The sequence below is a fragment of the Rhinolophus hipposideros genome (assembly GCF_964194185.1).
Source record: "Rhinolophus hipposideros genome assembly, chromosome: 19".
Classification (NCBI taxonomy): Eukaryota; Metazoa; Chordata; class Mammalia; order Chiroptera; family Rhinolophidae; genus Rhinolophus; species Rhinolophus hipposideros.
In genome coordinates this window covers 40,734,302-40,747,553 of record NC_138065.1, presented here as the reverse complement: position 1 = coordinate 40,747,553, position 13,252 = coordinate 40,734,302, and the positions used below count along the sequence as shown (strand labels likewise).

Here is a 13,252-nt window from a genome sequence, read left to right as displayed (position 1 = left end):
TTCAGTGCTAAGATGATTCTCATACTATCAGCTAGGTTTGGAAGCAGCGGCCTAGCGAAGGCGGCCTGAGCAGGAAGAAGCCTGAGCTTGCTCCTGGAGTTTCCAGGCAGGAATTCCCAGCCATTCTCAGGAATTTTTTTCCCTTTCCCATTCCCGAATCCCGAGAAAAGTTGGTCAGGAAATTGGGAAAATCGGCTCCTTGAACCCAGTAATACCCGCAAAAGGAAATAAACATACTACTTATCTCTTAGACATTTTCCCTATTTATCGCTAAGGTTTCCAGGCGGGAATTCCTGCCTGTTCTCGGGAATTTTTTTCGCTTTTCCGTTCCCGAATCCCGAGAAAAGTTGGTCAGGAAATCAGGAAAATCAGCTCCTTGAACCCAGGTGCATCATAGTATCGGCCATCACTTTGTGGAAACGATTCATCTTGGAGAATAGAAAGCAGTTTATATCTCAGGATTTGGAAATAGGAAAGAGAAAAAATTCCTGAGAACAGGCGGGAATTCCCGCCTGGAAACCGTACTTGCTCCATGGGAGGTTAGCTTTGTGAAGCTAAGTATGACATAGCCTTATCATAGCATGACAACTGAGAAGGAGGTACAAACTCATCTGAGGGCTCCAAGTCCTCCATTTTACAGATGGAAAAATAGAGGTCTGGAGACCATCGATGGCTTGACGGTCTAATTTGCAGAAACAGACTATAATTCAAGTGTATTTCTTAAGTTTCTACTGGCAAATAGCTTGCTTACAGTGAGATGAGTGGCTACATTCTTACTTGAATTTGCAGAAACATTTTACAGAGTGATGGAACATGATATTGCCTCTTATTCTGAAAATCTGATATGACTAATACTATTAATACTATTAATACTAATCACTCACAGATATTTAGGATATGAAATATTAAACAGGTCATAGACTTACTAGGGGGAAAATACCTTTTAATTGTGTGATTCAAATATGAAACACTCTCTGACTTCTAAAAATCACTTGCTTGATACCATAATGCAAATTTGTTTGCCAGAAGATTAAATGAATTATTTATCCATTAACTTTGAGAGAAGAACTCTTTGAAAAGCATCTAATTAAAATTTCAGAATAATCATGAACACGGGTAATATACAGTAAACATTCCTCCGCAGCTGGCCGATTTCCCTTGCTGGGTTGGGGCAGAGATAGGCACAGGAAGAGGCTGGGGGAGGGCAGGGTCCTCACTGCTTAACCACACTGATGCCTACGTATCCCCACCCCGTGTGCTCCAGCCCCCTCTCTGCACCTTTATTCAGTGTTCCTTTTACCTGTGCCTTCCTTCCTCCACCTCTGCTTGTAAATATCCTATTCACATCTTCAAGACCTGGTTCAAATTGCACCCACGTGGGACAGCCTGTTTTCCCGGAATAACCACACAGCTTCCTGAACTGTGTTCTTTTATGGAATGAATACATTTTACACCCCACAGAGGTATGCTCGGCTATTTTTCAAAAAAGTAGACATGTTGTTGTGATGACTACTGTGCTGTGACACATTCATTCATGAGTCATGAAGGCAGCTGTGGAGACAGTTCCATTGAGGGCTGAAGAGTCAAAGAGCTGGAATTGGAGGGGTTTGGAGCCTGACTCTGCCACACTCCAGCTTTGGAATCAGGGGCAAGTTACTTACTCTCTGCCTCAGTTTTCTTATCTATACATTGGAGATCATAAGAGTAATTATTCATAGGGTAATGGTGAGGATGAAATGAGCTTACGATGGTCAGAGTGATTAGAACACTATGTGGCACGCTGGAAGTACTCAGTCACCGTTAGCTCTTACTGTGCCTGTCGACATTATCATTTTGTTCCAATCAACCAGTACTATAGCAGTACTCTCATTATGAGGGGCCCACGTGGGTCTCTGAAGTTGAAATGGTTCCTGGCTGGGAACCACTGTGCTCTCTGTTCCTGCCTCACTAACAGCATTTATCATACTTTTCCTTCTGTTTCAGTATCTGTGACATGCCTCATATCCTCTCTGCTTGTAAAATCATGCTTTCTTTTTTGAATTCTCATAGCCATTGTATTCAGTAGGAGCAGAATAAAAGCTTAATGAATGGATAAATGATTGCAGAGCAGAGCGAAAGGCTGCTCAAGAGTCATATGGGAGGGAATGGAGCTATCACTACTTAATATTCACAAAGATTTTTCAAAACCCGAAGCCCTCTATCGATGCAGGGCCCTGAAGCAAGCTGGGCTTCAGTATGAAAGGGCCTGAAGCGCAGAGAATAACCCACCAACCACACACCCCTATTAGATTCCAAGTCTTCGGAGTACAGGAACTTGTCTTCCTGTTCACTGTTAAAGCTCCATCGCCTTGCTCAGAAAGACTTAGTAAATATTTTTGAATGAATGAATGAGTGAGTGAATAATCTGAGAACTGATGATATAAGGAGATCGCTGATAAACACAAATAAGGCAGCATGCTTTTCCTCTGAAATGGCACTTAGTGTGATGTGTCTGTTAAGATGTAGAAATGGGGAACAATAGGACTGTATCCTGTAGAGCCCTCAGAGGCTATCTAAGGCCTCTTGTGAGAGATTAGGCAAAGTTTTTTTTGGTCACGGGCCAGACAGTGACCATCTGGGACTTTAGGGACCATAAGATCTCAGTTCCAACTACTCAACTCTGCCCATGTAGCATGAAAGCAGCCACAGACAATGTGTAAGTGAAGAGGGATGCTGTGTTCCAGTTAAACATTATTTACAAAACTAGGTGACAGACCAGATTTGACCCGAGGGCTACCACGGGCTGATCCCATTGTCATGGGTGCCCGTGATTTCAGAGAACACAGGTGCACATGGACGTCAAGTGACTTCCCTGAATACACATGCCTGGCTAATGTTGGAGTTGGGACTAGAATCCAGATTTACCGACTCTAAGCCAAAAACTTTTCTTCTTCTCAAAGGAAAGGCCTTTATTTATCGATTCAAATATTCACGGTGAGTCTGCCTATACGAGGTATGGTACCAGGCACTGGGTATACCTGAGTGAACCAGGTCAACATAGCCCTGCTCTTAGAGCCTTACAACAGAGAGGGGAAAGGGCAGAAGCCATGACAATTCAGTGTAAGAAGTGCCAAAACAGGGATTGTGCAGGTGGTATTGGAATACACCACAAGGCAAGAAGCAAAGTGTCCTCCATCTTGTGTCACTGAAGTTTCCATGGGGAGGTGCAGGCCCTTAACAGTAACTAAACACGGTCCCTATTACAATCATTACCACCTCTTCCCAATCCCCTCAGTTTAATTCTCCTCTACAACCATGAATTCTGACTGTGTAATGGAGCCCTAAATGCACAGCTTATTTCGTTGGTAGGAGCATGGATTATCTCTACGGACCTTTGATCTTTCCAGTTAAAAAGTTCTTTGAGTTCACAATCTGATCCATGTCCGAACGGATGGTTCCTTCCAGGCCTTTCGTCAGAGCTCTGCATTCCTCCTTTAAGGCACTTAATCCTTCTGAAACTTGATGCTGAACCAGGTTGTAAGCCTCCTCGAGGAGCTGAAACAGAAAGTGGCACATAAATCGGGGTTCTGTTGTGGGGGGCCGCCTCCCGGAGTCAAGGAGAGGGAGGAGGATGAATCACAGACTACCGTAACGTCAACAAAACTGCACAGGCGTTCTCATTTTTCTCTCAAAGTCTGAGTCTGTTTGGATTAGTCCTCATGTAAGTGAGATTGAGCAGACTCAGGTAGGCAGTTCTTCACCTCAGGAAGAATTATTTCAAAAAAAGAAAGAAAGAAAGCAAGAAAACTGCCCTAAAAAGAGAAGGGATGGGACTGCTTATTTTGAGTAGCACAGTTGCAGAGCCAGATCATTGCTTACACTGAACCAGGCCCTCTTTCGGTCGTTCTTTTTCCCCTTCATTTTAGGTAGAAGGTCTGTTTGAAGGGTTGGCAGGAGCTCCTCCATCACCAGGTTACTCAGGACCTGCCGAGAAGAAGAGAACGCCAGAGTTGGTTAGTTGGTGATGGCCAAACCTGCGCATCAAGCCAACTGAAGATGGTCCGACTGTCTCTATCTTAGCTACATAAGATGGTCCTGGGCTACCTGAAATCTGTTAGGTTAATATTTCACTCTGGGTCCAAAGCCATGGAAATCTCAACTAAGACAATGTAGAGGATCAACGTTCTTAAACATCTGTAAGGAACAATAACGTTGGCTAATGTTTTCCCATCAGAAAAGACAAATTCCTCAAACTTCTCATATTCAAACTGGAGGAATCGAGTGCCTTCAGGATAAGAGGGGAAACTTTATGAAGGATAAGGGCATTCTTTGTAAAATGGTGAAGGGGTCAGGCTTGGTTGTGGTGGCTTGACACCTTGTTTGAATCTCCTGAGACAATCATTCTCCTCAATCTCCCTTGGGACCTAAATGTCTTTGTCTTTCCTGTCCCCTGAACCCCACCTCCATCCTCTTTAAAGTTTAGAAAAAGAAGACAGTAATAAATACTTTGGAACAACTAGACATTTGTGGGATGAGCAGGCTATACGGAGAGGAGATCTGAAGTTTTCAGGGTGCTTTTGTTTTTTTCAATTGTTCCCAAATCTCTCCTAAAATTTTGCTCGATTCAATGAAAATGTTTCTTCTGAATCTGAGCAGAGTTCTTCACATCCCCACATGATATTCCATGCAACACTAGCCTCTCCTTCTTTACACCCCACCCTCCTAGCCCCTGCCTATTGGAGAAGCTTTATTGTTCAGCTTTACTTTCACTATGAGTCTTTTGGGGCTCAGAGCTCAGTTTTCAATATCAGGCTGCAGACCAGGATTTACAAAAGAATAAGACACATTTTGGGAATGGAGGAAGGCATAAAAATAAAGAATCATGTGACATCTGCTCTACGATTTTAAAATAGTATTTGTCCAAAATAATTGAAACTCAAATTAAGCTTTGGGAATTAAAAAAGATTTTTCTCTGAGTTCATCAGTTAGCCTCATACTAGTGGAAATACTCATGAATTCATCAGATGCTGCTTTTCACCAGGGCTCTATTTCAGCAGGGTGTAACTCTTTAACGGAACTAAACAGGAACACTCCCAGCGTGGAGGTGAGCAAGCCATTCAGTGCCCCCGTGCCTGTGCATTCCTGGGAGAGAAGGCTGCTCGATTTAATGCAGCCAGTGGCGTGGGGTGTGGAGGCCATCATCTGCGATCTGGAACTTCATAGTGTGACAAAGATTATAATGGGGATAGGATTTCCACTAGTCCTGGTAATTCATTGGTGGGGATGTTTTTATGTTTTTTTAACCATTTTCTTGGGGCAGTCAAGAGGTGAACCAGCATCTTTGAGAACTTAAGAACGTGAGATGCACAAACTCCATGGAAATCAGAAAGTCCAACAATGAGTTTCAAGTAGGTAATTAATAATCCATGGACTCCCATCCTGCTCAGTGGAGGAAGTTCTTGTTTGGAACACATCTGCCCACACAAGAACACATGAGTAAGGCAAGTGTGGCATTGGAAGAGTGAGCTAAGAGCATAAGAAGACTGAAACCAGAACCTAAAATCAATGGGAAATGTTATCTCAGCTGAAATGTGTTAAATTCAAAGTAATTACCCTAATAATAACAATTGCTCTAATTCATCCTTCTGCAGAGATTGGTTTGAATCTGAGCATAAGCATGAAAAAGGTTTGAAAAGATGAAAATATTACCAAGGCCAAAGAAATAGAATGCTCCAAATAGGTGGGCTTATAGTTTTCTTTTAGTCTTTCCTATATCATGTTCCAAGAAATTTGGTTCTATTTTATACCTTAGGGAATTGAAAAGGAAACATATCTGGGGGGAGGGGCGGAAGGCAGGGAATGGGGTGGGCTGCAAGGGCAGGAGGCTTAGCGGGCAGCCAGAGGGCAGGCAGGGCCTCTGGGTGCTGAAGCCCATCTGTGTCTCATCCCAACTCTGTCACCCTCTTCCTCTAACTCCGAAACATGTGGACAAGGCCTAAAATTGTGGGTAGTTTTCTTGTCTTGAAGCTACCACGTTTCCCCGAAAATAAGACCGGGTCTTATATTAAGTTTTGCTCCAAAAGACGCATTAGGGCTTATGTTCAGGGGATATCCTCCTGAAAAATCATGCTAGGGCTTATAATCCGGTTAGGTCTTATTTTCAGGAAAACACAATACTCTGTTCTGTGGGAATGTGGATCTCTTGGCTCATCTGGTTAATTTAAAGGCAAGTAATACAAATATGCAATAACTATAAATACTTTACATTTTGCAAAGTGGTTTCCCACATTTGGTACATTTATATTGACAAGTAGAATATATATTTACTGGAATATAAACACAATCATCCTCCCTTATCTGCGGGGGACACATTCCAAGACTCCCAGTGGATCCCTGAAATCACAGGTAGTACCAAACCCTATATATATTAAGTTTTCCCAATACATATATCCCTATGATAGAGTCTAATTTATAAATTAGGCACAGCAAAAGAGTAACAACAATAATTTAAAAATATAACAATTATAATAATAAATTGTAATAAAAGTTATGCGAATATGGTCTCTCGCTCTCCCTGATAACCAATCTGATAATTGAGGTGGTACTAAGTGATTGACAGGTGGGTAGCACATACAGTGTGGATACTTGTATGTTGAACAAAGGGATGAGTCACGTCCCTGGGTAGGATGGAGCAGGACTGGGAGAGATTTCATCATATAACTCAGAACGGCACACAATTTAAAACTTATTCATTGTTTATTTCTGGAATTTTCCATTTAAGATTTTCAGGCTGTGGTTGACCAAAGGTAACTGAAACTGTGGAAAATGAAACAGCAGATAAGCGGGGACAACTGTATTTTCGTCTGTATTAATACTGTATTAATTGTCTCTCAGGCGAGTTAGTCTAAGATATTTGCTTTGCCTGGACACTTGCCTAAAATAACCAACTATTGCCACGAGGGCCTGCCATACTTGCTGCGTGAGTCATGACTACGGAGGTAATAATGTAACAATGATGAAAATCTGAATGCAGGCTCCTAGGGTTGTGGGGGTTAGAACAATGTTATGATTAAGTTCTTAGCAGACACGAAGAAACAACGCAAATAAACCCCATGCTTTAAACAAAAGATGTCATATTCTCAAACTCAGTAATGCCACGCCACTTTCTTTAACTACTTGGTAGCTCCTTTGGGCTCCTGACTGCTTTTTTCTGTGAGCCTTAGGACAGATGCTGCTTCAGCTCGGGTTTATAAGAGGTTACAGTGAAGTTTACACTGATGGCTCAAAATAACATTTCTGTCACAGACTGGCTTTGTGACTTCAGCCAACTCCTCTGAATGTTCTGTCACCGGAGGGTGCTGGATAAATGATTCTGACATACCCTTCCAGCAGTCACATTTTATGAGTCTGTGATTTCACCAAAAATACTCAGGTTCCTGAGGGAGCAAAACTTCTTATGGGGTCACTTGCTAACTCCAGCTTTTACTGATCTCTTTTCTGGTTTGTGTTTTGTTTTGCCTTCCCATTATGGTGTTTTTATACTGCCATGTTACTACCTTTCTATGACTGCTTCGTGCTAACGCTATATGATATCCATATATGTAGAGACCCACACAGGTACCCACACACACTTCTAATGCTGCCTTGTTCTCTGGAGGTTTCTAGGTAGCTCTTGCCTCACTGAGATGGCAGAGGATGAGTCATTTCGTTTTCTTGCACCTTAGAGCACTTCACACATGTCAGCCCAAAGCAAAAAGCAGAAAACCAACCAAAGCAAACACAACAAACTCAATACTCAACCCCCAGAAAGGATTTCTTAAGTACCTGCTTTCAACGGCATTGTGAAGGAATGTGAGAGGACACGAGATTTCAAAAAAAAGACAAAAATTAAGCACGTGGCAAAGCTAAATTCAAGGAGCTAAATAGTTGTGTAACTCACTCTATTCCACGGCTGGTGTTGATTTTTCACTGGACTGGGAGTCATAAGCTATTGCTTCCCTTGCCATTTTCCACTTAGCATGTGACCTTGAAATAGGGCAGGGACAGGAATTCTTCCTTGCCAATCTCTGATGACTATCACCCAGCATAGTGTCTGGCATTTATCTGGGTGACTCAATAAATAGTTGTTGAATGAATAAAACTGGGCAAGTCACTTAACTGTCATTTGCCTCCCTCAATTTTCTCATTTACAAAATGGAAATAGTAATAACTGCTCTACCCACCTCATTAGATTGGTAAGATGAACAGATAGGATTCAAACATTAAAATGTATCACACAGAGGCATGCTAATACTGGTTTATCTATTAAATATGTTTGTTTGTGTGACAGGCCTACCAGGATCAAACACTTCAGTCTTCCCTTATGCTTTTGCTTTTCTTCTTTTTGGCATAAGTATGGTTAGTACTTAATCAGCTCAGAGTTACAAATGGATGTATTTCCCCAAAATATCAGAAACCAAGAATTAGTTAAACTTCTTGCATAAGTCTCAGGATGGGAAATAAATGAGTTCAGAATCCACCAAAAAATAATAATAAGATTCTGAGTCATATGGTAAAACAATCAAGAATAGCCCCATCATCATGTGAAAATGTTTTCAGTTTTGGATGTTTAATGGCCACACAAAGCCAAGGCACCATCTGATATCTTCCAAATATTGTTCCCTAATAACAAATTTCATTGTCTCCCTAAAGAGGCACTCTGGGAGGTGAGGGGAAATTAAAGAATACTATTCTTGGACCGTGTGTGCTTCTAATTAAATAATGCCCCTGCCCAGCCTTCTCTTTCTGGCTAAATCAACTGTATGATTGGTGTCCTCATGCTCTCCTCTCATGAAACACAATTTCCTCGGAGATTTGTAACAATGTCCCTGGGACCAAAGCCACCGAGGTGCTTAGCCCATGACTAGCATTTAATTAAGGTCATTGGAAATTGATCATTGGAATGGTCATTGGAATACTGGACCACAGAGGATGGAAAACTAGTAAAGGTGAATGAAACGTATAGAAAACTGTCTAATGCTTTTAAAATGTGTCTCCTTTACGTTCATCATTTATAAATCATTCAATAGATAAAGACAACTGAATGCCAAATACTTTTCCAACTTCTCACTGAATTCTCACAAAGCTGCAAGGCAAACATCATTCCTATTTCTTCAAGAGGAGTAACCTGAGACTAAAAGGTTAAATACCCTGGCAACATTTAATCCAAGTCTGCTGACCGAAAGCCCCACCACACACTTAGCACCAAACCACACTGTTCACATTTGCTTCTGCTCTGAAAGCATGAGGTCATCTGAAAAAATGAATAAAACTTTTTTTCTGTAGAAAAAAGCAGAAGTAGCTCCTCCCATTGCACTTGCAATATGTGGGCTGCCTTATTTGGTGCCTGGTCTGGTGGTCTTTGGAGTGGGTGCCCAATAGTGAGCTTGCTAACCAAATGCTTTTAGACAATGAGAGAAATGGTCCCTGGAACCGCATCTTCCAGCCTTGCCACTTTTTTGTTTGTTGGGTTGTTTATTATGACCCTGACTTCCTACCACCCAGACAGAGAAGAGGATCCAGAATGCTGAGCCCCATGTTACCTGGATTTCATCCCCAGTGATCATTTCCCATGAGCCATAGTGACCCTTTTCCTGTCGGAAGAATTGCACAGCTTCTAAAAAGGCTTGGGCTTCAAATGTTGTCTGCTTCATGTAATCTAAAAGAAAGAGGCAAGGGCATTTAGCAAAGCAAAATACTTTAGATTACATTTGTTCACGGTTCTTCAAGTGTAAGGGTTCAGACACCCAGCATTACTTGAATATTATAAGGAACAGAATTATGAAACAAACACAGAAAAGTAAAGTAAATTCATTTGCAGGTGTACATCATTGTTTCTTGCACACCATACCAGCTGATTAATTCTATCAGTTACTGGGCATACTGGTCAGGACTAGAAGCAGATCCATCCTCTCTCTCTCGTTGTTTCCCTCTTTCAGGTACCTAGGTACTGGTGGTCTTATACTACCAACTATAACGCCTCACACTAAGGCAGCCCATTCCTTAATGGTGTCTCATGTAGCCATGGTATCCATCCCTTCCCAATTTCCTGAACGAAACTCCAATTTCTTTGTGATCTGATGCCAACTTTCTGTCAAAAGGACATCACTATTATATGCTGATTTATGCAAATGAAGGGTGATAATTGCTAACATCTATATAGCAGGATATTGTTCTAAGCTCATTACATATTTCATTGAAACCTCACAGAAATCTCTGAGATGAATATTATTATCATCGCTGTTTTACAGATGAGGAGACTGAAACCACAGAAAAATGAATTGATTGCCTAAGATCATACAGGTAGTAAGGATGTCAACTCAGGCAGTCTGACTCCAGAGCCCACTTCTAACCACTACACTACACGACCTCACATTCTAGCTTTATGGGTTTGCCCTTCCAAGCACATTGACTTTTAAAAGGTGTCCTATCTGAAAGGTAATATCCTGCCACAAAGAAATGAATATCTGACGGTAGGATATTCATTTCCTAAGTGTGGCTGAGGAAACGAGCTGAATGGCCTTCTCAGAAGCTGTATTTTCACTTCTATTCTCTTTTTGTTTGGGAACTGTCCTCAGAAAATAAAGATGGATTTTTCCAGGACTACTTTCCCCCACTCCCAAAAAAGAAGACACATGAAGGTTCCCTGTCTTTCTCTTCTCTCTCTCTCTCTGTCCCCGCCCCCCCCATCCCCACCCCTCCCAAACAATGGATCTGCTAGTACCTTGATCTCAGACTTCCAAGACTATGGCATTTTTGTTACAACAGCCCAAACTGACCAAGACAATTTTCAACACATAAAAGTAGCTCTTGGAGGATTCAGTGATAACAGAGTTATAGATATCTTAGCAGGGAAAGGAATGCTAGAAATACTACCATCTAACAATGAAGAAATCAAATTGCAGAGAGGGGAAATAAAGTGGGCAAAGGGAAGTGATGATTGAAAGGGCCTAGCTGTTTGCCTCCTGCTTCTTCCCTAATAGGACACACAATTCTCCTGCCAAAAGCATGAGATCTGCATTTATAGGGCAATCTTAGATTGGTCAGCTGATTCGCTGGGGGGCCTTCAGAGCTTTAGGCAGTGGGATGGCTCAAGTCAAGGACTGAATGGTTGCTATGGAGGACTGAAAGAGGATCAGTCTATTCTGAAAGGTGACAATCAATTAATAGGTGGCAAACGACTCTTTTGAGATTGGCTTATTAGGTCATAAACCTCAGGAACCTGGAAAAGAGAAAATACAATTCAAGGCACAGCCTTTATAAGGGTTCAAGCAAAATTCTTCACAGTGAGGATACCATGAAGCCCAGAAGCCCCATCTTCAAAAACGTGGAAAAATAACTCACATTTCTAGTATCAACATAGAGATTGGATCAAAATGTAAATCAGAAAAAAAGGGCATATCCTAAGAATGAAGTTTTTAAATTGAAGTATTTTCTTCCTTGTTATTTTTTTCTGGTCTGGCAATTTAGTGTTTAGTCTTAGAGGTTTGGAAAACAAAAATTAAGGTCTGGTATAAAACTGACAACAGGGGGGCTGTGATATGGGGCTCCGTACAATGGGAGGGGACTTGAACGACTGAGATGGAAACTGTAATTATTACGTTGCGATTCAAGATTGAATCATGTGCTCTTATTTTGAACAGCTGTTTTCATTTCCAATCTAAGGAAACAAAGAGATGGAAGAAAACGTGGTACTTGGATGGAGTGAGTATTGCCAGACCCGCGAGCCTGGGAATGAAGTTTTAAATTCTTCATGTCCTTACACAAAGCACAAAGTTACTTATTTCTTCCCCTCGCTGACCTCAGTAACTGGAGGAATTTGAAATCCTGTCCATATTTTCTAAATCTATATCTATATCAAAGCAAACAATATTCCCACCGATGATTGCATTTTCAAAGATCTTTGGAAAACAATAACTGAAGAAATGGGATTTGAGACAATGGTGTGTGAGTCAGAGAGAAGTCAAAGAAGAAACAGAAGAGTTAACATGTTGTAGGGGTGGAGGATGAGGCACCTTAAAACAGGCAGAGAAAAGTATTAGTAATCAAATGAACCACAGAGGAAATCCTAGTAATTGAACATCAGCAGTGAAGCCGGGAAGGAGGGCGTGGATCTGGATTCTGGATTCTACCACTAAGACAGACTTTAATGGATTTTAACTACTACTTTTCCATAGGGGACAAAGGATCTAATCAGCGGATTCATGCTTCGATTTTTCAGCTTATAAACTGATTAAAGGTATATGAACCTTTAAGAACATTGTCACATGGTAAGTTGCTTCGTGGACACTGGTTCTTATGATTATAAACAAAGCTTGACTGCAACTGCCAGGTCATTAAGGAAATAACAAAGGTTTGCTTTGCAAAAAAATAGAACTATATTGCAATGGTAATATGATCTTCATTTCTTCTAAGTTGTTTGCAGAGGCATTGCTGAACTTAGCCAGAATGTACAGGTGTTTGAGAGGAACCAGATTATCAGTTATTCGATCTACTTCCTGCCACAAATCTCATGGGAACAAACTCTAGGACCACAATCACCCACGCTCCGGCCAACAAGCAATTGAGAGTAGTTCAATGGCCCCCAGAAGCAACAATGGTTTCAGACTTTAAAAGCCTCCCTGCAAGCCGACTTGGAAAAATGGCAGATATCAGCCCAAACTTTACTTTTCCTACATGCTATAGTTATGAGAATGCTTAAAGAGATGGATGTGCTGGGGAGAACTTAGACATCATTAAACCCAGTTTCCTCATTTTATGGATGAGGAAACAGGAAGAAAAAATGGTTAATCTCTTAGCTGAAGGTCACACAGCTGGTCCAAAGCAGAGCCAAGAGTTGAAAAAGTGGCTCTGCCATGTCATAAGTGGCCTTGGCATTCATGCTTACTGAAATCACAGACTATGGGAGTTAGAAGTGATCTTAAATTAAAAGTCACCTACCCTAAACTCTTGTTTGATGCTGGGAGCCTTCAGAATCCCAGACAGACACTTATCTGGCCTTAGCTTGACTATTTTCAGTGACAGGAAGCTCACCATTTAATGAAATAGCCCTTTTTTGTCACTGAACTGCTCTAATTATTTAAAAATTTTTCCTTTGATTCAGCCAAAATCTGTTTCCATGAACTAACTCTCTCATTAATCCGGTTTCTGACTTTCAGAGCAAAATAGACAAGTTTATTCCTCCTCCATCTGGTAACTGTAAAAGATAGCTGAATAGCCTTATTTTTCTTCAACC

General features: G+C 41.3%; 1 protein-coding gene across 2 annotated transcripts in view; it reads right to left on the bottom strand.

Annotated features, from left to right (window-relative positions):
• The window catches only part of NIBAN1 (niban apoptosis regulator 1), a 131,467-nt gene that overhangs the window by 19,276 nt on the left and 98,939 nt on the right, over window positions 1-13,252 (bottom strand). For both annotated transcript variants that reach the window (XM_081024735.1, XM_081024736.1), the window contains exons 6-8: window positions 9,561-9,676; window positions 3,859-3,963; window positions 3,372-3,534 (exon numbers count right to left, since the gene is read on the bottom strand). In XM_081024735.1, coding sequence (XP_080880861.1) covers window positions 3,372-3,534; window positions 3,859-3,963; window positions 9,561-9,676 — 384 coding nt within the window. The remainder of the gene's footprint in view (window positions 1-3,371; window positions 3,535-3,858; window positions 3,964-9,560; window positions 9,677-13,252) is intronic.